This window comes from Gymnogyps californianus, chromosome 26 (assembly GCF_018139145.2).
Source record: "Gymnogyps californianus isolate 813 chromosome 26, ASM1813914v2, whole genome shotgun sequence".
Taxonomy (NCBI): Eukaryota; Metazoa; Chordata; class Aves; order Accipitriformes; family Cathartidae; genus Gymnogyps; species Gymnogyps californianus.
This window is the reverse complement of record NC_059496.1, coordinates 3,043,043-3,069,443: the sequence shown is the minus strand read 5'-3', so window position 1 is coordinate 3,069,443 and position 26,401 is coordinate 3,043,043. Positions and strand designations below refer to the sequence as shown.

Below are 26,401 nucleotides of genomic sequence, written 5' to 3'. Positions count from 1 at the left end.
TCACCAGCTAGGCCACCACTGGCTCCAGAGGCACAGTGCTGGGCAACAGGGGGTACCCCACGAGAGGGTGTCTGTGAATGCAGCCAGCCACAGGCTGCCCTAAACACTGGAGCCCTGGAAAAGGAGATACTCTCTCCCACCCGCATGGGCACAGGGAAAGGCACAGGCTCCATGGACTTGAGCCCCTTCTGCCCCTCGTCTCAGTAGCACCTGCAAAGAAACCCCATTCCCAGGCGGATCCTGATGACCACCCTGGTAGCCCCTGGCCCTGGGCTGTGGGACAAGGCAGTCAGCACTTACCCCTGCACAGCTGTACCCAGAGCAGCAGCCACAGCATCTGAGGGGACAGGACTCCCTCTCGGCCCATCCTGAGCCTCCTGCCCTGCCAGCACATCCCTGCTGCGCCACACTCCCTGCCACAGCTCCTGTGGACTCATGGGGACAATGATGACGAGAGGGCAATATATCTCTGCAGATGCCAGCCCAGCTACAGGAGGAGCCAATCAAAGCAGCAGCACCTTTTTAGACATTATCGGGAGCTATCTCCCCTCCGACACAGCCCAGCCCTCCAATGAACTGCTCCAGCGCCATTCATGACCATATATGAGGGATGGCTCCACTGCAGGTGTCACGTCACTGTGGTGGCGGTGCGTCACAGGACAGGGCTGGCTGTAGTGGGGGAAAACGGGTTTTTCACGCCTTGAACCCTGCTGTGTGGACCAGGAGCACTGAGCATCTCCTATACCGGGCACATCCAACAGCCCAAGGTGCGAGTGTCCAGCCATCCCCGTGCCATGGGAACCACAGGGCTGGGACTGCACCAGGAGCTGTGTCAGGAAGGGAAGGAAACAGCCCCTGCCCCTGCTTCAGATCCTGCTGTGCTGGAGCAGCAGCTGGGAAAGGATCCTAGCTCAGGCCAGAGCCCCATCCCAGGAGTGCTAGCTTGCCTGTTCCTCCCTGGAGAGCCCCATGGAAGGTCCCTTGAAATGAGCTGGAGCTGGGACATGTCCCTGCCCTGGCAGCAGACACGCAGCCCAGAGGCTCAGATGTATCCCTGCCTCTTGACATGTCACCGAGGGGCCGTTATTCCCCGGGTGGCTCGGGAGCTGCAGCCTGCAGGTGCACAAACCACAGCCCACGTGGTCTCACAGCGCTCCCCGTGCTCCCCCACAGCGCCCGGGCAGGAAGCCTGTGGTTTCCTTCTGGCACCGTGCCCAGGCACATCCCTGCGGTGCCCCTGAGCCACCCCCACCCCGACTGCTCCAGCCAGGGCTGCAGGGGCTGCTCCTTCGGCCTCGCAGACACAGGGCACGGCAGATCCCGTTCCCTGTCTTGCCCTTCTGATGGGGCACACGGCTGCTCTGCACCGAGTCCCACAGACTGGGGTGTCATCTGTGACGTTACCTCACACCCTCCTGGCCACTGCTGTGTGCTCATGGGTTATACTGACGGTGACCTCACACCCCTCCTACTGCAACCGCTGTGTGCTCATGAGTTGTTACACTGTCACACGTGTGTGTGCAGTGTATGGACTGCTGCTGCTAACGATGGTTCTTCCAAAAGCCATATTTGGTTGTGGTCTAAATATTGACTTGGTGACATCAGAAGCACCTACACAAGCTATGTGCCAGCTTCTGCCCTATCAGCTACTCAGGCACCAGCGACATCACAAGCTCATACACAGCTATGTGCATGCTCCTGGCCTATCTGCTACTCAGCCACAGGTGATGCCATAGCATCTACAGCTGATATTGGCCTGCTCCCCTATCCTATTCAGACACCAATCACCTCAAAACCACCTGCATAAACTGTGGGCCTGCTCCTGCCCTATCAGTTACTCAGGCAGCAGTGACATTAGAAGCACCTACACATGCCATGGGCCTACTCCAGGCCTGTGAGCTACTCAGGCATGAGTGACCTCAGAAGCACAGACACAAGCCATGGGCCTGCTCCTGCCTATCAGCTTCTCAGCACCAGTGACCTCAAAACCTACACATACCTGTTGTGGATTAACCCGGCCAGCAGCTACCTCCCACACAGTCGCTCACTCACTATTTCACTAAATAGAAAGTTAATTCTATCCCAGCAAAACCAGTAGAATGCCAGATGCCTGCTCCTGCCCTATCAGCTTCTCAGGCACAGTGACCTCACAGGAACCTATACACCCATTTGCCATGTCCTTGCTGTTGAGGTACTCTGCCTCCGGTGACCTCACAAGCACCTGTAAGGGCCATGCTCCTGATCAAGGCCTATCAGCTATTCAGCCAAGAGTGACATCACAAGTACATACCCAAGCCATGTGTCTCCCTCTCCCTATCAGCTACTCAGGCACCAGTGACCTGACCACCACATATCCACCTACTTGCTATCTGCTCACCTATGAGATATCAAGGCACAAGTGACCTCACAAGCTCCAACACAAGCCATGTGCATGCTCTTGGCCTATCAGCTACTCAGGCATCAGGAATCTCACAACACTTCCACAGGCCATGTGCCAGCTCCCAGCCTATGATCTACTCAGGCACCAGTGACCTCACAAGCACATACCAACCTATTTGCTCTGTGCTCGTGTGGTGGGGTGACCCCATGTGGCAGCCCCCACCCAGTCACTTGCTCACTCCCCACCAGCGGGATGGGGGAGGGAACTGGAAGGGCAAAAGCCAGGAAAAAAGTCTCATGGGTCAAGATAAAGACAGTTTAATAAGTGGAGAAGTAATCACTCACAGCAGGAGATTGATGCCAAGCCAGTCTCTGAGCAAAGAACACACACCCCCTCCCCAGTTTTACTGCTGACCATGACGTCATACGGTGTGGAATATCCCTTTGGTCCGCTGGGGTCAGCTGTCCTGGCTTTGTCCCCTCCCAGCCTTCTCGCTGTGGGGGCGAGTGAGAAAGAGAGAAGGCCTTGATGCTGTGCAAGCACTGCTCAGCAATAGCTCCAATGTCAGTGTGTTCTCAACACTGTTTTGGCTACCAAGGCAAAGCACAGCACCATAGCGGCTGCTAACAAGAAAATTAACTCCGTCCCAGCCACACCCAGTACAATCTCCACCCCTTCTTCCATACCAGTTGCATCCTGCTCAGGTCCTACAGTATTCAATACAAATGTACATTACATCCACCACCCCACCCCCTTCCCCATCCTTTCACATGACATACACACAGCACACTGGCTTTGGCTGGTGTGGCTCAGGTGGACCTGGACAGGTGCCAGCACACTCCTGACTTCTCCCCTCACTCACTCAGCCAGAGCTTTTTGAAACATTCCATCAGGTTATCAACCTAAAGACAAGGAAATCTAAATAGCACCAATCTGCACCACACAGTGGTCTTGCAGGTAGCTGTGAGACCCCCACACCCATGGGGAAAGGGAGTTCCCCACTACCACCCTACCTCTCTGTTTGGCACCTCAAAATCCACTTTGCAGTTCATGGGCTCACTGGCTGTTTCTTCTGGTTCACGTGGTCTTTTCTGAGATCCTCTTAGGGTCTTTGCTATATTGTCCCCATGCGCATATTCTTCTGAAGTTGGCATTTTGTCCTGGTTTTCCATGTTGGCAGACAGCATTGCCTGTGTCTTGCAGCACCGAGAAAAGCTCAGAGGCTGCCCCAGTAACCCTGCGTGGCCATCCTGCTGGGCTGGTCTGGGATGTTGGGGCCTCCTAGGCCACTTCCCAGGATTGGGCTCTTCTTTCCAACCCAGACAAGTTCCCCCAACCCAGACATGTCTGGGCTTCTTCTGCAGCCCGGCAAAGTGGGGGACCTCGACCCACCTTGTACTTTTCTTTCTATTCACATTTAAACTCTAATTCTTCATTCATTAGCTCTTATTAAAGAAGGTTTCATCCATTTCATACCTATATGATAATGGCTATATATTTAATTTCTCTGGCTTTATAATGTTTATATATATAAAAATACATAGATATACATTTATATAGATATATAAATGTATACACATACATACATGTATAGAAAGGTATATATATTTAAAATATTGTATCTATTAATAAATAAATAAAAATATATTTCTATATATTTGGACACTCATATATATATATTTTAAAAATATATATCTTGTAATACAAGTATATATTTTTATATCTGAGCACTTCCTTGTCCAAAGCAGGCAGGCAGCCAGTCACAGGGCTGCATGAGAACATGTGGGTATGATGGTGTCAAAAAATGGCTGCCACCCAACCACAATGCAGCATGAAAACATGTGGGGAATGAGGCTGCGAAAAGTGGGCCTCCCTGTACGTAATGACAGGGGGCTTCCTTTGCTGATGTGCTTCTGGGTGCACGGGGAGGGGAGGCTCCTTTTGCCAGCCAATCATAGCACTTCCTGAGAACACGTGGGTTTGATGCTGGCAAGCAGTGGCTGTCAGCCAAGCACAGAGCAGTATGATGTTTAAGAACATGGCAGCTCACTCCCATAAAATGGCAGCCCCCATTCATAAAATGGCAGCCCCCCAAATGGCAGCCAAACCAAAATGGCAGCCCCTGGTATGGGGGGAAGGGCCTTCTGGGTCAGAGGTACTTCCGGGTAAAGCAGAAGGGGGGCCGCTCCTTCCAGGCAATCCCCACAAAGCACGTGACCAGTAGAGGGAGTGACTTCCGGGGCAAATGGCCCCTCAGGCAGCTGGCAGCGGGTGGGCAGGGCATTGCTCACGTCTTACCTGCAGTACCGGTGGTGCCTGTGCTCCTGGCGTGTCCAGGGCAATGAACCAAATAAGCACAAGGAAGGCACGTGGTGAGGTAAAAATGCTTCTTTTGCGCCGTGGTCAGATAACGGGTCCCTGTGGTGTCAGAGCTTCAGTGTTTGTGCCTGAGCTAAGAACTTTCCCGCCTCCGTGCGCTTCAAGACGGCACAACCCTTCTCAAAAACCCACTACGGGACCCTCCTGGGTCTCGTGTGAAAATCTGCACTACTGTGCTGAGGATCCCCTCGAGCAGGGACGGCACAAAGCCTTTTCCATGTGCCTCCTCACCTGGCCATGGTCTCCCTGTTTCTCAGCACCTGAAGCCCCCTCCATCTCCTGCCCATCCCTGATCTGGTGTGGCAGTGCTGCACTCGGTGGTGCTTCCAGCAGTGAACCCCCTCATCTACAGCATGAGGAACCAGGAGCTCAAGGATGCAGTTAGGAAAGGGCTTACATGAAAGGTTTTGCAATAGTGATAAACTCCCATCCCTCTCCCAGGATATCCCATCCCAAATGGGTGCTTTGATGTATCATCGTTACTGTTACCAGTCTCATTAGCATTAGCTTTATCAGTATTGTTACTTGTGGTGATCATGTTCGCAGACAAATGTTTGGATTTGTCTCACTTGTCCAGAGGCATGAACCTGCTCTGTCTCACCTGGAGCCTGTGTAAGAGTGTGTCTAACACTGGGGCGGAGCTGACTCCCCCACAGGCTCTCTGTAATAAACTGGGATCTCCCCAGTGCACTGGGGAATTAGCAGCAGTGCTCCCCATCCAGCTGGAGCTGCTTCCCACCCTGACCAGCAAGGCCAGTGTGGAGTCACCCTGTGACCCCAGGCACCACAGCCAAATGGCTCTGCAGAGCAGCACCGCCAGCTTGGGCCCTGCAGGGATGATGGGGAGGGGCCAGGAACAGCCAGGTAGATCAGCAGAGGGTTAGGGAGAGCTCAGAACAGAGATGACCTAGGCTGGAAATTGCCTCAGAGACAAAAATACCAGCGTTCACCTAATCCAAGACAATGCCCAGACTGTGGGTGCCCTAAAGCATGTTCATGGTGCAGAGGCAGAAGTCCTCACTGTCCTGGTGCTCCACCAGGCCTGGGTAGTGGATGAAGAAGGGCGGTGCTCACAACTACCCATCTCTTAGTGCCATCGCCCCTCCTCAAGGGTGGCATCGAAAGGGAGGCTGGGACCCTGCGTCAGGGCTTGCACTGAAGGAAGCATGACTCAGCAGCCCTGTGAGTTTGCTGCTGTCCCTCAGTCTCTGTGCCCAGCACATGTCCTTGACACAGCCTCCTCCACCCCATGCGCTGTCCCTTACCCCAAAGTCACCCCCAGTCCTAGTTCCCCCTAGCAGCCATTTCCAGCCCTGGCCATTCACCATGGTCCAGCTGAGGGCTGATCTTTGAAATGTGACCAGCCCCGTCCTCTTGCTGGGCTCAGTGTGTGCACTGGGGAACACCCAGACCTGCATGGGCTCAGACATGCCCAGAGCCTGGCAGACCCCAGAGCAGGGCTGTCTGCAAAGCCTCACGTGGGCCATGGCCAAGGCAGGGAAGGGGTCGGGTGCTGGGGCGAGCAGTCAAAGCCAGACGGCCACAGGGGAACGGGCACTGAGGTCTGTTGTGGGAAGTGTGCCAGGAGGATGTTTCCCCAGCCTGAATGCACTCTGTCCTGAGTGGTGCCTGCAGGGCAGAGCTCTGGGGCCACCTGTGGGGATGCAGGGCTGGGCCAGCCCAGGGACAAGACAGGGATCTGAACAAAAGCCATGACCCTCCAAGAAGCTGATGGAAACCCCAAATTCCCCTCCATTCCCAGGCAGGCAGGGCTGTCACCCCAGTCAGTGGGATTGCTCCGGGGACTCAAAAGACACCCTGGGGTGGGAGGTGCAGGGCAGCCAAGATTGACCCCAGCACTCCCAGCTGCCCCTCTGCAGCCAGAGCAGCTCTCCAGAGTTGGACGAGACTCGCTGCTGCTCTCTCCATGGTCAGAGCTCTCTTGGGGCTGCAGCCACTGGCACTGCCTGCTGGGAGCCCCAGACCTAGTTCTGAGCCCCAGTGCCCTGCACCGCAGCTCTAGTACTTCCCCTCCCATGCCAGCATCTTCTCTCAGGAGCACCACCAAGTGCATTACTCCCTGACCAGGTATGCAGAGGAGCTGCTGGAGGACTTCTCTGCTCACCCCTTCTGCCGCCAGCTCTGTCCGGTGTCAGCCCACAGGCTCCGCCATAGTTCCTCGGTGTTAGGTGCTTGGCGTCTTGACATGGCCTTCGCTGAGCCTCTGCAGGGACCCCCAGTGAGCGTCTCTGCTTGGAGCTGGCCACCACATGCTGGCTGCAGTCACAGGGGATCCGTGAGGCCACATTTGGAGAGTAGGTTGTGATTGTCCTTGGTCAGAGTAGGGGTGAGGATCTGACAGTCAGGAAGGGAAAGAGAGGACAAGAGACAATGAGGACAAGAAGCAGGAAGGGAAATTTCAAATGAGGTTTAACGGGAAAAAATCACCTTGATAGTTGATTAGTACTGGCTGGGGCCCAGAGGTTTTCAAAACTCAACTGGAGAAAGCACTGACCAATGCATTCTAGCTGACATGTTCTCCCTGCTCAGAGCAGATAAGTAGCACTAGACACCTCCATGGGTCCCTTCTGACCCTTCTTGGCGGTATGTCTGGAGATCGCCTAGTCGAGTCCCCACTGCTCAAGCAGGATCAGCTAGAGCGGGTTTCCCAGTAGAGGATCCAGCTGGGTTTTGAATATTTCCATGGATGGAGACTCCACAACCTCTCTGGGCAACCTGTTCCAGTGATCAACCACCCTCCCAGTAGAGAAGTGTTTTATTGTATTGAGATGGAAGTTCCTGTGCTTCAGTTTCTACCCATTGTCTGTCACTGTGCAGCAGGGAGAAGATTGTGGCTCCCTCTTCTTCATTCCCTCCCATCAGGTATTGATACACATTGATAAGATGTGTGATGAGCCTTCCCTTCTGCAGGCTAAAAAGTCCCAGCTCTCTCAGGCTCTCCTCCTGAAGGATGCTTGTGTGACTTCAGAATCTTTGTGGCCCTTTGCTGGACTCGCTGCAGTAAGGCCATGTCTCTCTTGTAGTGGGCAGCCCAGCACTGGACACAGCACTCCAGATGGGGCTTCCCCAGTGCTGACTAGAGGGGAAGGATCACCTCTCTCGACCTGCTGGCAAACCGCTCCTGAATGGAGCCCAGGGGCTGTAGGCCTGCTTTGCCACACAGCCACACTGCTGGCTCATGGGCAGCTTGTTGCCCTCCAGGGCCCCCTGGTCCTTCTCTCGAAACCTGCTTTCCAGCCAGTCAGCCCCCAGCCTGTACTGGTCCGTGGGGTTATTCCTGCCCAGGGCAGGACTTTGTGTTTCCCTTGCTTGAACTTCATGAGGTTCCTCTCTGCCCAGTTCTCCAGCCTGCCCAGGTCCTTCAGAGCAGCAGTGCAACCAGCTGTATCAGCCACTCCTCCTGTTGTGGTTTAACCCAGTCGGCAACTAAGCACCACACAGCCGCTCACTCCCTCCCCCCCGTTGGGATGGGGGAGAGAATGGAAGAGTAAAAGTGAGAAAACTCGTGGGCTGAGATAAAGACAGTTTAACAGGTAAAGGAAAAGCCACACACGCAAGCAAAGCAAAACAAGGAATTCATTCACTACTTCCCATGGCAGGCAGGTGTTCAGCCATCTCCAGGAAAGCAGGGCTCCATCACGCATAATGGTTACTTGGGAAGACAAACACCATCACTCCAAACGTCCCCCCTTCCTTCTTCTTCCCTCAGCTTTCTATGCTGAGCATGACATCATAGGGTATGGCATATCCCTTTGGTCAGTTGGGCTCAGCTGTCCCAGCTGTGTCCCCTCCAAGCTTCTTCTGCACCCCCAGCCTACTCGCTGGTGGGTTGGTGTGAGAGGCAGAAAAGGCCTTGACTCTGTGTAAGCACTGCTCAGCAGTGACTAAAACATCCCTGTGTTAGCAACACTGTTTTCTGCACAAATCCAAAACATAGCCCCATACTAGCTACTATGAAGAAAACTAACTCTATCCCATCCGAGACCAGCACACCTCCCAATTTTCTATCATCCACAAGCTTGCTCAGGATGCCCTCAGTCCCATCATCCAGGACTGTCATGAAAGGTTGAATAGAATGGGACCCTGGTGCCTATCCTCCAGCTGGACTTTGTGCCACTGGACACAAGCCTCTGGGACCAGCCATTCAGTCAGTTCTCAGTTCACCTCATTTTTACTTATCTAGTCCATACTTGCTCAGCTTGTCTATAGGGGTATAATGGGAGACAGGCTGACAGCTCCCCGCATCCTCCTTCTTGCCTGCTTCAAGAGAGGATTTCCATTTGCTGTCTTCCAGTCCTCAGGAACCTCACCAAATCACCATGACCTTTCAAACAGGATTTCAAGTGGCCTTACAATGACATCAGCTGGCTTCCTCAGCACTCATGAGTGCATCCCCTCAGGTCCCAAGGACTTATGCACAGTAGTTAAAATGTTCCCTAAGTTCCTGAGACTCCTGCACCAAGGGCAGGTCTTCCTTGCTCCTTGCCTCTGGTCTTGGGGGCCTGGGATTCCTGAAGGTTGGTCTTACCTGTAAACTCAGAGAGGAAGAAGGCGTGGAGGACCTTGGCCCTTTCTGTGCTCTCTGTCACCAGGGTCCCTGCCCCATCTAGCAGCAGGCCTACATTTTCCCAAGCCTTCCTTTTACTGCTGGCATTGTTGTTGAATCCTCTCTTGATGCCATTCACATCCAGATTGAATTACCCGATGGAATGCGAGATGGGCTTTGGCTTTCCCAGCACCCTCTCTGAATGCTCAGGAGGTTCTTGGTGCCCTCCAGAAACCTCCTGAGTGTCTTGTGCCCTGCTGTGCTGCCCCTCAGGCAGATGCCCAGCTGGGTAAGGTCCCCCATGAGGACCAGGGCCTGCGAATGAGAAGCTCTTCTGCTTGTCTGAAGAAGGCCTCATCTGTTGCTTCTTCCTAATATGGTTGGTCCATAGCAGATACCAACTACAACGTCACCCACGTTGGTCTGCCCACTAATCCTGACCCATCAGCTCTCATCTGGCTCATCACCTGTCACTAGGGAGCTCCATGCTTTCCTGCTGCTCACAACTTTCCCTCCTCACTGACCTTCCCCATCCTTCCTGTCATGGTTTGACCCCAGCCAGCAACTAAGCACCATGCAAGTGCTCACCCCTTCCCTTCCCAGGGGATGGGGAGGAGGATCGGGAAACAAAAGTAAAACTCGTAGGTTGAGATAAGAACAGTTTAATAACTAAGTAAAATAAAATATAATATGAACTAAGAATAAATATAGTATAATAATAATAATAATATAACAAAAAAAGAAATAAAACCCAAGAAAAGACAAGTGATGCACAATGCAATTGCTCATCACCTGCTGACCGATGCCCGAGCCACGATCTGCACCTCCCCGCCAACTCCCCCCAGTTTATATACTGAGCATAACATTCTATGGTATGGAATATCCTTTTGGCTAGTTGGGTCAGCTGTCCTGGCTATGCTCCCTCCCACCTTCTTGCACACCTGCTTGCTGGCAGAGCGTGGGAAACTGAAAAGTCCTTGGCTTAAGACAAGCCCTACTTAGCAACAACTAAAACATCAGCGTGTTATCAATATTATTCTCACACAAATCCAAAACACAGCACTGTACCAGTTACTAAGAAGAAAATTAACTCTATCCCAGCTGAAACCAGGACGCTTCCTAAAGAGGCAGCTTCCATCCATGGCCGCACTCCAGTGATGTGAGGTATCTGACCATGTCTCTGATATCTGAGTGAGATTATAGCTCAGGAACTGCCCACAGACTCCTAATTCCTCCTGTTTCCTCCCCAAGCTGTGTGCATTCCTGTACAGGCACATCAGAGGTGTGCCCAGGCATACGGATTTCCCTGCTCAGATTGAGGGCTACTTGAAAGGTGACCACAAACAGCCCTGCTTGTACCCCTTGCTTCACCTCTGACTGTCTTCTTCCCTGTTTCCCCCCTCCCAAGTTCTTCCCTTTGGTCATCCTCAAACCCTCTCACACAAGAAACCCACCCTGGTTTCCCTTTACCCACTGGCCCTGGCTTTGCTTGCCTCGTGCCCTCTGTTGGTGTTTCTGGGATGGCTGCATTGGGAATTCTGACTTTGGTCAGCAAATCCATTAAACTAGTACCTCCTTCTATTATCCATCATGTCCTGCAATTCCTCCTGCTGTCGTCTTGTTAGAGGCACCACAGGACAGGGTGAGCCACCTACAGACACACATTAAGAGCTGACACAATGAAGCTTCCGTTCATGGGGACCTTGAGAAACTCTGGGATTTGGCCAACAGAAACCTCACCAGGTTTTACAAGGAGAAGTGGCCAGTCCTGCATCAGGGCAGAATAGCTCCGTGTATCAGGGCAAGCTTGGAGGTGACCGGCTGAGGAGTGACCCTGAGGAGAAGGCCATAGTTGCTACAAGGGATGCTATAGGAGCCAGTAGAGCATGTTGACCACGAATAAGGCCAGCTGCATACAGTCCTTAATTAGGAGGAGTGTGGCCACTCAGACCAGGGGAGTTACCTCTCCCCTTGACTCATCAGTGGTGTGGCCACATCTGGAATAATGTGTCCTGGTGTGGGGCTCCATGTTTGCAGGAGTGGGAGGAACTGGAGAAGGTTGAGAGGACGTCTGCCAAGATGGACTTAAGGGGCTGAATCACATGAGTTGTGAAATGGATTCCTGTGTAGAGGAAAGAGCATGAGAAAGGAAAAATTTGAGAGTCTGAGACTGGGCATGAAGAAAAATGAGATGTCACTTGAAGGGGAGTGCCATGGTGCAACAGGTCACCAGGGCAGTAAGGGGGTGTGTCTGTGATGAGCCAATGGCTTTGTGTTTCAAAGGCATCAGTACAGGTAGGAACATGCGAGGGTGAGAGCAATGGTGGGGAAGTTAGGATAGTGTGTCGACAGCCTGCAGGGAAAGAGGAGCAGGCTGGGACAGTGTAGGACATTCTGTGGTGGAGATGGCTGACAGCGCTAGCTGTACAAGAACTGATTTCGACAGAGAGATAGGAAGGGATAGCTATATAACACAATGAAGGAGCTGATTAAGGAGTTATCTGACTTGTGAAGATGGGGCAAGTTTCTGATTTCCTGAAGCTCAAAGCAGCAACCAGATACTTGGGAAGTATCTGAACGAACAAAAAGCAAGGCAAGGAGGAAATGTCTCGCAGCACAAGACTCCTGGCGCAGGGGCTCCTCAGGCTCCTCCTGCTGCCCCTGCGACAGAACAGCCTGGCCCCAAGCTGCTGCCATGCAGAAAGAAGTTTCTCTTTGTAATTTCTTCCCCCCGTAAGCACAGAGTTGCTTCTTTCTTCTTCTCCGGGGAATTCCCCATCCCCAGAGAGCCTTTCCCCAGGGCAGTGTGTCCATGCTGGCCTAGCCAGCCGTTACTTCCCCTCCCTGTGCTCCCTGCAGGGCCCTGAGCTGGCTGTGCTGCTCTGCAGGGCAGGCGGGTAGTGGTGCCCAAAACACACGAGAGACAATCCCGGGCAGATCCCTGCTGATCATTCAGGGATCACGTCCCGGGGCACTGGGCATGTACAGTGAAGGCTCAGCCCACACCCATTCCCAACGCATGGCCCCATGTCCTCCACCCCTCAGCCCACGGAGAACTTGAGCACAGCAGTACAGCTTTGTAAGTGGAAGTTTCTTGCAGCCTGTCCTTCACTTCACCTTTGGAAGAAGAGCCCAACCTCCAGACACCGGCCCTGAGGAAATACCCTTTTATTGCAGAGATGTGAGACGGGAGGCCAGCTGTACCGTAGTGCCAGACACACGTACAAAGGCCTCTGGGTCAGACAGGCTGGGTTCATGCCCCTGGAGAAGTGGTGTGGATGCAGACATTCCTGGATAAACTTGGTTAGCACAGATAAAATGCCCAAAGCACAGGAGGTTCTTGAGGTACATTGGAAAATCACTTGTGAAGAGACACGTGCAGCTTACTGCTGCTGACAGAAGAATAATTGAATCAGTTTCTTCAGGGTGTCTGTGAGCTCCTTGTTCCTCATGCTGTAGATGAGGGGGTTCACTGCTGGAGGTACCACCGAGTACAGCACTGCCAGCACCAGGTCCAGAGCTGATGAAAAGATGGAGGGGGGCTTCAGCTAGGCAAACATGGCAGTAATCAAAAACAGGGAGACCACAGCCATGTGAGGAAGGCACATGGAAAAGGCTTTGTGCCGTCCGTGCTTAGACGGGATCCTCAGCACAGACCTGAAGATCTGCACATAGGGCAGCACAATGAAAACAAGCACCCTGAAGATAAAGAAAAACCAAAGAGAAGCAGCCCAGCTTTCCTGAGGTAGGAGTGTGAGCAGGAGAGCTTGAGGATGTGGGGGATTTCACAGAAGAACTGATTCAGTGCATTGCCTTGGCAGATAGGTATTTGTCCTTGTTTCGGTTGGGACAGAGTTAACTCTCTTCTTAGTAGCTGGTACAGTGCTGGTTTTGGATTTAGTGTGAGAATAATGTTGATAACACTCTGATGTATAGTTGTCCTAAGTAGCGGCTTATCTTCAGCCAAGGACTTTTCAGTTCCCCATGCTCTGCCAGCAAGCAGGTGTGCAAGAAGGTGGGAGGGAGCATAGCCAGGGCAGCTGACCTGAACTAGCAAAGGGGTGTTCCATAGCATGGAATGTCATGCCCAGTATATAAACAGGGGGGAGTTGGCCAGGAGGTGCGGATCGCGGCTCTGGGCATCGGTCAGCAGGTGGGTGAGCAATTGCATTGTGCATCACTGGGGTTTGCCTCCCCCCCTCCTTTTTTTTTGTTATATTCCTTTTCATTACTACTATTATTAATTATTATTAATTATTATTATTGTTTAGTATTATATTTTACTTTAGTTATAAACTGTTCTTATCTCAACCCACGAGTTCTGCTTCTTTCCGATTCTCATCCCATCCCACCGGGAGCTGGGTGGGGGGACGTGGCGTGAGGGAGCGGCTGTGTGGTGCTTGGCTGCTGACTGGGGTTAAACCACGACATGAGTGTAAACAGGTTTCTAGTCAGTAGGCTTCTCTGACGGGGCCCTGCACTTGGTCACTAGCTTGTGTCCTGTGTTCTCATTAGAGCCTATTTCCAACTACCTCCGGCGTCGGGTGCACTCTCTGTTTCTTAGTGGGCATGTGTGAATGGCAGTGAACTCAAGCTAGACTCACCGGTGAGTAGGTTACGAGGTCTGTGTTACAGCAAGTGGAGCAGGGCCACAAACATCCTGGACTCCAATACCTGGGTGCATGCACTGGGGAGACCAGGAGGATCTGAGTCCAGGTGCTGGATAGAATGAGTGCCTAAGGCACACCTGGGTCTTCTCCTAGAGAATCTGATGGGCTGGAGAAGGCTTACTGGCTTCCTCCTTCCCACTGGCAGCACAAGACTCACAGGGTCCTGCTCACCATACGCCTCAACGCTGCAAGAGCTGAGGAACTTGCGGAGGAACAGCATGGTGCAACTTGGCAAAACGGGCTCTAAGTCCTTGCCAGGCCTGGCTCTCCAGACTGTACCTGCACAGGTTGATCAGGATACACTTCTGCAGCTGCCACCGGCATTGGGTGGGCACCAGTGAGGACCCTCAGCTCCCTTCAGTCAGGGGAGCAGTCTCTGGAAGCAAACTGTGTTGTAGAGGAAGAAGGTGGGCCAAGGTGTCTGGGAGTCACTATCAGAACCCAAGTGTGAAAGGAAAAATGCTCTTGGTTTTGCAGAAAGAAAAGTTCATCTGGAGTCGAAGTGTGGGTCAGATCTTAACTCGATCTTAACTAGTTCCCTCAGCCGCTCCTCATAAGACTTGTGCTCTAGACCCTCCAGCAGCTTCATCGCTCTTCTTTGGACACACTCCGGCACCTCAATGTCTTTCTTGCAGTGAGAGGCCCAAAAATGAACACTGTATTCGAGTTGCAGCCTCACCAGTGCCGAGTACAGGGGGACAGTCACTTCCCTAGTCCTGCTGGCCACACTATTTCTGGCACAAGCCAGGATGCTATTGGCCTTCTTGGCCACCAGGGCACACTGCTGGCTCATCTTCAGCCAGCTGTCAACCAACAGCCCCAGGTCCTTTTCCACCAGGCAGCTTCCAGCCACTCTTCCCCAAGCCTGCAGCATTGCATGGGGTTGTTGTGACCCACATGGAGGACCTAGCACTTTAGCCTGGTTGAATCTCATACAGTTGGCCTCAGCCCATCAATGCATCCCTCTGTAGAGCCTTTCTAGCCCTCAAGCAGATCAACACTCCTGCCCAGCTTGCTGTCATCTGCAAACTTACTGAGGGTGCACTCGATCCCCTCGTCCAGATCATTGATAAAGTTATTAAACATGACTGGACTCAATACTGAGCCCTGGGGAACAACCCTTGTGACCGGCCGCCAACACTGGATTGAACTCCTTCACCACAACTCTTTGAGCCCGGCCAGCCAGCCAGTTTGTTACCCAGTGAAGAGTGCACCCATCCAAGCCATGAGCAGCCAGTTCCTTCAGGAGAATGCTGTGGGAAACGGTGTCAAAGGCTTTACTAAAGTCCAGGTAAACAACATCCACAGCCTTTCCCTCTGCCACTAAGCGGGTCACCTTGTCATAGAAGGAGATCAGGTTAGTCAAGCAGGACCTGCCTTTCATAAAGCCATGCTGACTGGGCCTGATCACCTGGTTGTCCTGTACATGTTGTGTGATGGCACTCAAGATGATCTGCTCCATAACCTTCCCTGGCATCAAGGTCAGCCTGAGAGGCCTGTAGGTCCCTGGATCCTCCTTCTGGCTTTTCTTGTAGATGGCATCTCTACTGGTTTTGGCTGCGATAGAGTTAAAATTCTTCATAGGAGCTTGTACAGGGCTATGTTTTGGATTTGTGCTGGAAACAGTGTTGATAATACAGGGATGTTTTAGTTATTGCTGAGCAGTGCTTACACAGAGTCAAGGCCTTTTCTGCTTCTCACACTGCCCCACCAGCGAGTAGGCTGGAGGTGCACAAGAAGTTGGGAGGGGACACAGCTGGGACAGCTGGCCCCAATTGCTCAAAGGGATATTCCATACCATATGATGTCATGCTCAGCAATAAAACTAGGGGGGAGGTTGGTGGGGGTGCTGCTGCTGGGGGACTGGCTGGGCATCTGTCAGCTGGTAGCGAGCAATGTTTCATTTGCATCACTTGTTTTTCTTGGGTTTTATTTTCTTCTCTCTTTGTTGTATTTTTCTCTTTTCCTTAGAATTCTTTTAAAAAAGTCTTTTCAATTATTAAACTGTTTTTATCTCAACCCATAAGCTTCTTTCTCACTTTTACCCTTCCAATTCTCCTCTCATCCCATAGCGGGGGAGCAAGCGAGCAGCCATGTGGTGCTTAGTTGCTGGCCAGGGTTAAAGCATGACACCTGCCAATGGTTTGAGTGGAGAAACATTGCTCAGAGGATCTTCTCAATTTGTATTGGCATAGTTTATGTCTCTACTTCTGCCCTCCATCTTTTTTTCTGCCTCTGCCTATTCTTTGAAGAGCTCTCCAAGGGAAAGATTAATTGAGTTATGGAATTACACATGTTGGAAGAGTCTCCTTTGCAAGGGTCCTTGCAATAGTGTCTTCAACTGGATCAGGTGAGACTCCCCTTACAACTGTTCTATGGAATTCTTATAATCCAGCTGGCCTGTTGTCCTGCATGTCCTCTCTGGCATGTGCAAGCATCAGAAGTAATGACAGTTTACTCAGTTGTATTCAGTTTTGCAGCAGGAACTGCTACAGGGATCTGTGAAACAGTCAGATTCTCCCCCAGGATGTTAATCACCACATTTATGCACAGGAATTGGTCTAGGCACAGCAGGATCTGCATTCTCTAGGACTGTCTGGAATTCCCACCTGGAGAGGTCCCACAGCAGTCAGTCCAACAGTTAAATTTGAAGGTGACTCATTCTGGCTAATTTTGGAGGTGGTTAATTTTGAAGGTGGTTGACTGAAGCCAATCGCTTGGTTTCAAGTCAATCCACTGCCTCAGACCAGTGTCTTCTCTCGTCGATGTGGATGATGAGATGGGAGCGTCCCTGCACCACCCAGGGGATTAATGACTTAAGAGCTCTGGTTGCACACCAGCACAGGCCTGACAGCCAGCTACACCACCATTCCAAATGTAACGTAATTCGCACAGCTTTTGCCAAAAATATCGGTTCTTAGCTGGCAGTCCAGAACACCCATGCAAACCAGCAAGGCTGGAGAGGCATTGATTGTGTCTGAAGATAAGTGGGCTGGATCAATATTTCTTTCATGTCATTGAGTAAAAAGAGAGAGAAAAGCAGAATCCCTACAGAATGCAGTTCCGGTCTCCCATTTCAAGAAGGAAGAGCAAGCCTAAGAAAAGGGAAGGGAAGGCTGACAAAGGTAACAAGGTGAATTCCACCAAGCATGATATTGGTTACCCTTGTCACACCTTCAACTGACCGGCTACCAAAATGGATCCCCACAACCATACCATAGCAAGAATATTTTTCCTGAAGGCCTTTTCAGTCATTCAAGAGTTGAAGATCCTCCTTCTCACACTGCTGCTGGTGATTTATCTGCTCGCTGTCATGGGGAATGCAGTCACCATTGCCATTGTTTGGCTCCACCACTAGTCCCACACCCCCACGTATCCCTTCCTCAGCACCTTGTCCTTCTTGGCTCTTTGGTTCACTTTGGTCATTCCCCCTAGCATGTTTGTCAGTCTCGTGTTGGAGATTAAGATATCTCTACGGCTGCTTACAAGTCACAGACCTTGTTCTCTGTCTTCCTGGGCATAGCTGAGTTTAACCTATGTGTTGTGATGTGTTTCGATTGCTGCAGGGCCATTTGCAACCCCTCACACTACTGTCCTTACGAACTCCTGGTTGTGCTCCATGCTCATCTTTAGCTGCTGGGGAATGGCATCTCCATCCATGCTCAGCCCCACCATCTTGTATGCCATTAGACCCTCTGTGCCCAATGTAGAGACTGCTTCTTCTGCGGCATCATCCCTTTGCTGAGAGCAGCCAGCATGGGCACCAGCTCCTATGAAACATGAGTGTTGCTCTCTCCTCCGCTGTGTTGCTGAGCTCCTTCACACTGTCTTCTGTGCTTTTTGCCTGCATTATATGCATCATCCTGAGGATAACCTCTGTGCAAAGCCACAATAAGGCCTTCTTCACCTGCATATCCTTCACCTGCATATCCTATATTTCTTCACTCACTATCGCAAATGCTAGCGGCATGTTTGACCATGTGAGGCCTGAAGAGAAGCTGCTTTGTTGTAAGCTGTCTGCAAATGTGCAGGTTCCTCTAAGGAAGTGCATTCAGGAGAAGAACAGTTTTAGATAATGTAGGTGTCAGCCAACAGAGTCAGAAGACACAACCCTTTGAGTGTTTGAACTGACCCAGACAATGGAAACTGGGACTGCCACCTCTGATTCACTGATTCACTGTGCTCCTACTGCTGTAGGTGACGGAGCTTGAGCTTTTGCTCAAATACAGCCAGCGGCTTAGTCTCAGAAAGTTTTCCGGACGAACCCAGTGCAGAGATTCCCCTATGCCAGACTAGAGGCAAAGAACACGCCGGGCATTTGGGATCTAAGACTAGCCTGAGCCCCAAGCTAAAATGTCAATGCAAACATGGAGCACTGCCCTATACTGAACTTCCCATTTGACTCCTTGGGTAAATGCTACCCATTGTGCCCTGGGACAGAGCCTGAGGGGACAACACAGTCTGTGGAGAAGCTTTGTTTTCACTCCTTCAAACCCTCCCTCTCCTCCCCTCCCTCTCCTCCCCTTGCATTTGGAATCATCCTGGGTCTGGAGCCATCTGCTCTGCTCCTTTCTAGGTCTACAAACAAATGTAAAGATGAAGGGAAAAACATCAGTCTTTAGTGCATAGATTCTTCTTGTGCTTCCTTCTGTTAGATAAGTATTTTGATGTTAAAAAATAATAATAAATCAGCGATTTGAGACTTGAATAGTGAGTTTCATCTACTTTGCTGCAGGTGCCTGTGAGAACTTGTTTTCCCAAGGCTCCCTCTGCAGTCAGTGGAGACAAGAGAAAACGCTAGAGGCTGGGTCCTCCCAACCTATAACTGGCATGCAAAAGAAAGGTTACAAATCTCTTCCAGACACTCTTCTCTTGCTCTGCCTTTAGGTCAGGACATTTGATAGTCATAGCAATGAGCAGCTGTTTCGAAACAACGGCATTTCAGTGCAGACGGATGTCAGATGAGACTGTGTGGAACCGTAATAAATTTCAGTCATTATTTCGAGTACTAAAGAAGGCAAGTTATACTTGGTCCCTCTTCTACCCCCTCCCCCTTTGCTGAAGAAACAGAGAGCAAGAAGCTGTGGAAGAAAGCAGGGCATTACAGAAGAGATACTTGACATTACTTCTTTTGAAATCAACAGATTCTCAGGGATTCCTAGTCCAAAAAGGCAAGTACTGAAAAGTAGAAAGAATAGCTTTCAACATACATGTTTGGTTTGGTTTGATTTGATTTGATTTGATTTGATTTGATTTGATTTGATGGTTTAGCATTTGTGCAATAGAAGAGATGAGTTTGGCACAGAGGTGTGACAGATGTTTGCAACAGGTCTGAGTGAATTTGGAATTTCCCAGGAATGGGGTGAAATAGCTAACAGCCTCTTTAAAATCTTCTGTCCTGGAGAAAGAATCCTTTGTGAGTGTTTGAAAAAGGTAGAAAGAAGACAGGAAATGCTCTGAGGACTCTAACTGAAATGTACAACATAAAAATCAGGGTGTGAGCAATGCTTGAAGGGCTCTCTCTCTGTGTGTTATATAGGAAGATTGCGGGAAAGGAAAGAAGCAGAAAAGGAAGGACCGAACTTTTCATCCAGACTGTGAAATTATCACACTTGCTTTTTGCCATGTTCCTGTCTCGGCAGGATGAACTGAAATTCAGCATGGGAGCAGAAAATGAATCTGCAGTTACTGAGTTCATCCTAGAAGGTTTCTCGGGGCTTGATCAAAGCCTACAGCTCTTTCTCTCTCTGGTCCTTCTGCTCATATACCTGACAACAGTGATGGGGAACGCAACCATCATCTTCCTCGTGTGTGTGGATCACCGCCTGCAAACCCCCATGTACTTTTTCATCAGCGATCTGTCCTTCCTGGAAATCTGGTTTACATCCTCCACAAGCATCAAATTGTTTGTGATCCTGAGTTCCGGTAGGAGAACAATCTCACTAAGCACCTGCTTTGCCCAATCCTATTTCTATTCTGCCCTGGGCGGTACAGAGCTTGTTCTACTTGTTGTCATGTCCTTTGACCGCTATGTTGCCATCTGCCAGCCTTTGCATTATGCTGCCATCATGAAGCCTCAGCTCTGCATCCACCTGGTTGTTCCCACCTGGGTCATAGGCATCATGCTCTCGAGTTACCATCTGGTCCTCCTCTACAAGCTGACTTTCTGTGGCTCGAACAAGATCCACCATTTTTTTTGTGACAACTCGCCCTTATTCAAATTGTCCTGCTCTGACACCAGCCTGCTTTGGAAAATAGACTCTGTTTTATTATCATTGGTCATACTGGGTTCCTTATGTTTAACTCTGGTATTTTACATGGGCATCCTTTTCTGTATTGTACAACTTCCAGCAGCCTCTGGGAGGAAAAAAGCTTTTACTACCTGTTCTTCCCATCTCATCACCTTGGCCATTGCATATGGGAGCTGCATTGCTCTCTATGTGTGTCCTTCAGAAGATGTTTCCTTGGAGACAAACAGAGTTGTAGCTTTGCTGCACACTGTCCTGTACCCATTCTTAAATCCGTTCATCTACAGTCTTAGAAACAAGACTGTGATACTGGCCCTGAATGAAGCCATTGCCCGTGCAACAATGCAGCTTTTCCCCTAATCCTGGTGCATTTCTGGACAGCAATTCCAATGATCTGCTCTCATATGTTAAGCAATACCAATGCATATGTATGTAAGCTCCAAATACAGATGCCTCAGGAGATTTATGTTCTTGTTGGATTGTGTTAGGTTAAGTGATAAGAAGCTCATCTGCACACACAAAGAAGGCACTGACAATGGCAGGAGGAGTAACTCAGTTAATACCCTGCCCCAGCTGCTCCCAGGCCCATCACAGGAGAGCCACCAGCTCATCAAGAACCCATCTCCACAACCTGAGAAGAGCACAGAGGCACAGTGGCAGGTGGGAACCCAAATTACAGGCTCCTGAGGAATGAACACCTTGTCCCAGCTCCTTCCAGGGCTGCCCTGGGAGAGCCATCAGCCCCGTTGTCCAGGTGTGAAAAAGAAATGCTTCCTAACGTCCAGTCTAAACCTCCCATGGCGCAGCTTTGAACCATTCCCACGCGTCCTGTCCCTGGATGCCAGGGAGAAGAGATCAGCACCTCCCTCTCCACTTCCCCTCCTCAGGAAGCCGTAGAGAGCAATGAGGTCGCCCCTCAGCCTCCTTTTCTCCAAACTAGCCAAGCCCAGTGTCCTCAGCCGCTCCTCACAGGACATTCCTTCCAGCCCTTTCACCAGCTTGGTTGCCCTCCTCTGGACACATTCAAGTATCTTAACATCCTTTCAAAATGGTGGGGCCCAGAACTGCACACAGGACTCAAGGTGAGGCCGCACCAATGCTGAATCCAGCGGGATAATCACCTCTTTTGACTGGCTGGTTATAACTGTGTTTGATGCACCCCAGGATGCGGTTTGCCCTCTTGGCTGCCAGGGCACGCTGCTGACTCCTATTGAGCCTGCTGTCGACCCGCACCCCCAGATCCCTTTCTGCAGGGCTGCTCTCCAGCCACTCCTTTCCCAGCCGATACTTGTGCCTGGCATTATTTCATTCAGTAGACTGTCTAGACAAAGGCCCTTTCCATTATTCTCCAGTTTTCTCCTCCTTTATTCTTTGTTCATTCAGATACCTCTCACCTGTGCTGCTGCTTTGAGCTTCAGGGAGTTAAAGCTTGCCTGACTTTCAGGAGTCTAGTTGTCTCTTTAGCCAATTCTTTCCTTATGTTTATATCTGCTGTTTTGTGTCTGTCTGTCTAGAACATTTCTCATAAGATCATCCCTTGCAGAAAGGCAACCTCATTAGAGATATCCTGTACTTAGCATATGCTTCAGGAGTGTGTTTTCTTGTTTAGGAAACTTTATCATGCTTTACTTTTCTTTGCTTGCAAACAGGAAAAATGCTTCTGTGCCTGTGTGCAGCCAGTTCTCTAAGGAAAGCAGGTGGGAGATGGGGCAATGGAGCTGTAACATTCAGCTCCCAGAGTTCAGAGAAGTCTGATGGAAGGCAAAGTGAAGCAAGTCCAGGCGGCCAGTGACAGAAATGGGGAGGCTGGGGAGGTGAGGAGCAAGGTTGTCCATACAGTGTCAGACCTCAAGGGACTGCTTTTCCTGCCTGCCCAGACCTCCTGAGGAGACACTCTGCATCAATATCAATTGGAGAATGCTGCTATCACCTCTTCTCTAAACTGAAATTAATAAAATAGAATGTTTAAAAAATATATTGTTTACTAGGTGCACTTTGAAATCTTCCTCTTTAACTCTACTATGAAATGATTCCAATTAGCTGTACAGGTCTTGAAGACCTGAAGAAAATTACAGGAAGAGAAATAGCTCGTTAGGCCTTTCTGTATTTTAATGAGCCCCATGGTGTATTTGGCCCTGAGTCCATGAACCTCCAATGATGAGAGGAGACTGAACAAACCTCTCAAGAAGTCAAAGCCAGAAGAAAAACCTTGAAGCATTGATTGGTCCCACTGAGGGCCATTACTGGCAAAGCCTCCCCATGGACTCGTTAGAGCAGATAACTGGAGGCTGTGCTTGCAGGTAGGCAAAGACACTGTGCAGGTGGCTGTAATGCTGAGAAAACCCTTGCTTTGTTTTATGAAGCAGAAAGGCCAAACCCTGACTCCCAGGCCCTGGGAAGGCAGATCCAGTCCCTCACGAGTGGCTCAGGGCTCTTCTTGGGGGCAGTGGGATGTGAGGATGAGCAATGCCAAGTGTAGGAAAACTGTGCAACACTTCCCAGCCTCCCCAAGAAGGGGTGAGGAAGAAACAAAGTCCAGAGCCTCAAAATAAAGTTTCTCCTGGTAGGCCTCGGTAGCAGAGGCGACTGCCACGGGCAAGAGGACAAAGACCTCAGCCCTGTTGGGCTTAGGGGGAGGGTTTGGTGTTCTGCTGAGGGTGTCTGGTTAGTGTTAGGGTATGGGCTTGCTTTGTGGATTAGGGTTTGGTGTAGGGCTGGGGTGAGGGTTAGGGTCAAGGCTAGCATTTTAATGTTAGGGATAGAAGCTAGGAATGAGAGTGAGTAATAGGGTGAGAGTAAGAGTTTATGGGTTTGGGCTTTGGTTTAGAGGTAAGGTTTGAGGTTAGGGATTAGAGTAGTGGATTCCTGTCAGGGTGAAGGGTAGAGTTTAGGGGTAGGATTAGGGCTTAAGGTTCCTGGTTAGAAACAGGGTAAAGGCCTAACATGAATGTTTTCACAGTCAGTGTTGCAGTGGCATCAAAATTACCTGAACACATCTTTCCTCTTCAAAAGCTTTCCTCTCTGTTGGCCAAACCCCTCTTCCCTCCCCCAAATCTCCCATCTCTCTCGTCCCAGCTACCCTTGACCTCCCCAAAGCTTTCATCTTGTTGGGGACAATATTGTAATGGCTTTCAAGACTGCAAGTATCTTTCTCCCCACTGCTGGCCAGTCAGGAGGGACCTCACAGCCAAGCACGTGCTGCTGTGCTGTAGAGGTTCCTGCTCAGCCTGCCCAGCAGTGCTAGAGGCAGGCGATGCCCTCCACCACCCCTGAGGTACTCTGCCTGCATACCAGCTCATGCTCCAGAAGGGCTCCCATATGTCCTGGGACACATGGGTGCTTCAGCTACCCCAGGGCAGTGGCCACCCCTGTGTGGATAACTGAATCAAGCCCTGAATGTAGATTTTCCGAAAAAACGTGTGACACTGGCATAAAAGAACTCAATGTAATAGCTGAAAAAGTCTTCCTTTCCAGCATTGCTAGGTTTTTAATGAACCTTTTCATTATTGTGTTCATAGTTTTTTTATTAGCAGCACCAAGGGTATGTACTAGCAAGCTGATTATGCTCTCTTGCTCTATGGAAAGAGTTTTATGCAGCCACTTAGCACAGTACATTTTGTTACCGATGGTTCAAATGGAGAAACATTGCTCAGAGGAACTGCTGTATTTATATTGGCAATTTTTCTCTCTCTCCTTCTGCCTCTCTGTCTTTTCTCCTTCCTCTGCCTATTCTACCTCCAATCAACTCTCCAAAGGAAAGACTCATTGCATGACAGAATAACTCAAGTTGGAAGGGACTTGAATACTGTCTTCTCTGACTCTCCTGCTCGAGGCAGGTTGAAGTAGATGAGGTAGCTAAAAGGCTCCCCCCAGCTTGCCATCATCCACAGAGGAGCTGAAGGTGAGCTCCATCCCATCATACCGGGAGATAATAAAGATGTTCCACAGTGTCGGCCGAAGTGCTGGTCACTCAGGGATGTTGCTAGTGACTGGTTGCCAGGAAGACTCCATACCACCGAGAACATCTGGGCCTGATCATCCAGCTAAACTCCTCTAGCCTCTTCTTCCTGTTGCCTTCTGTTGCCTCCTGTTGCTTCTTCACCTCCTCTGCCTTCTCCTCCTCCTGTTGCCTCCTGTTGTCTCCTCCTCCGGTGGTCTCCTGTTTCCTCCTTTTGCCTCCTCCTCCTCTTTCCTCCTTCTCCTCCCCCTCTTCTTGTTGCCTTCTGTTGTCTCCTGTTGCCTCTTCCTCCTCTTCCTTTATTGCCTCCTGGTTCCTTCTGTTGCCACCTTCTCCTGTTGCCTGCTGTTGCCTCCTGTTGCCTCCTCCTCCTGATACCTCCTGTTGCCTCTCCCTCAAGTTGCCTCCTGTTTTTTCTTGTTGTGTCTCCCTTCACCTCCCGTTGCCTCCTGGTGCCTCTTCCTGCTCTCTCTCCTTTTGGTTCCTCTTTCCTCCTGTTGCCTCCTTTCCCTCATCCTGCTCTTGCCTCCATTTTCCTCCTCCTCCTCTTGCCTCCTGTTTACTCCTGCCCAGGGGCATCTCTGTGTTGGCAAGTCAGGTCAGAAAAACCCTGAAGAGAGGAGGGAGCTTTCTGTTGGCCAATGAATGGGTGAAGGAACTTGATCCAGTTCCTCAAAGACCTACTGATCTGTCAGTGTCACACCGTAGGAGTCTCCTTCTCTTGCCCAAACCTGACAGCCGCATTGCTGTTCCCCCCCAGCCACAGCAGGAAACCGAAAGCACAGACCCTGGAAAGCACCTTTCCTTCCAGGTAGCCCCTGCCTTGATGTGCTTCTTGAAAAGCTGCCTCTGCCAGTGTCGTGGGGGTGATGTGCAGCTTTGAGCAGCCCTGAGCCAGGCAGCACCCTCCTGACAGCAGAAGGACCCTGCCCTGATGGGGGTCTCTCCTTCCACCCACAGCTTCTCCCCACAGCGCCATGGGGAGCTCCCCGGGCAGGCTGAGCGCTGACCCTGGCAGGCAGCAGAGTCCCTGCCCGGCACACAGCCCCCTGGGGTGCAGGGACCCTGCTCTGAAGAACAGCCCTGGGCACCCCTGGCTGCACACCCAGCTTCACAGCCCTGCAGCCGTCCCTGGGAGAAGGCAGCAGTCATGCCCTGTCCTCTGATGGTGCAGCAGGGATCCCTGCTCTGGAGCAGGTCCTCCTCCTCTATACAGGAATGAGATTCCTGTGGGCCATGCCAGCTTTACGAGATCCCTCCACAAACTGCAGCTGCATTGCCCTGCACCCAGAGACTTACTGTGTCAAGGGCCCCGAAGATTTCTCCTCCTTTGAGCCCTCGGCACTTGCCCCACTCCTGACTGCCTTTAAACCTTTCTCTGCCTCACTCCTCTCCCCTCGGTGCCTGCAGGCAGTGCCCTCAGCCCTGCTGTGCTTTGCAGAGGAGCTGCTCCTGGGCAGAGCTGTCTCTCTGCAGTGCTGCCCGCTTGCCATGAGCTCCCTCCCTCCCAGGAGTCCGGCACAGCCTGGCAGCAGAGGAGCAGCCCAAGGCATTTTAATGACCCCTCCGGTGGGTTTCGTGCTGAGTCCATGAACCTCAGACACTGAGAGGAAGTTGAAGAAACTTCTCAAGAAGTCAAAGTCAGATGCCAACTCCAAAGTTTTTTGGAGCCTTAATGGGTCCCGCTGAGGGACATTACTGACAAAGCCTCCCCAGGGGCTGCTTAGAGCAGAAAACAGGAGAAAGTGGTGAGAAGTAGACAAAGGCAATGTAAAGGAACAGATTCTGAGTAAACTTTCACGTGTTCCTTGAAGGCAAAGGGCCAAGCCCTGACCCCCAGCCCCTGGGAAGGGAGATCCTTTTCCCTCACATGTTGCTCCTCCTGGGGCAGTGTGGCGTGGGGATGTGCAATGCCAAGAGCAGGACTACGGTACAATCCCTCCCAGGCTCCCAGGTGGGGAAGGGGAGGCAGTGAGACCCTAGCGCTGTAAGGAGAAGGTGCTTGATCATAGGCATCAGCGGCAGAGACAACAGCCAGAGCCAAGGGAAGAAAGAGCTGATCTGTGTTGGGGGCTTCTGAGACTTTCTTCACCCCTCTATAGTCTCCACCACAGGCTATCCGACGGTGTCCCACACCTGCAGCTCTTTCTCTATAGGCTGTAGACATAGAATCATCGACTCATAGAATCATTTAGGTTG

At 51.1% G+C, this 26,401-nt stretch overlaps 1 protein-coding gene and 1 pseudogene across 1 annotated transcript; both read left to right on the top strand.

Annotated features, from left to right (window-relative positions):
- Positions 1–26,401, top strand: part of LOC127026016 (ribosomal protein S6 kinase alpha-3-like) — a 233,403-nt pseudogene that overhangs the window by 18,237 nt on the left and 188,765 nt on the right.
- LOC127026032 (olfactory receptor 49-like) lies at positions 19,657–20,604 on the top strand. The gene has a single exon (XM_050911147.1). It carries the CDS (start codon positions 19,657–19,659, stop codon positions 20,602–20,604), a length of 948 nt encoding a protein of 315 aa, XP_050767104.1.

What these genes read in the sequence shown, in the direction of transcription:
- LOC127026032 (XM_050911147.1), top strand. Translation starts at nt 19,657, where the DNA reads ATGGGAGCAGAAAATGAATCTGCAGTTACTGAGTTCATCCTAGAAGGT.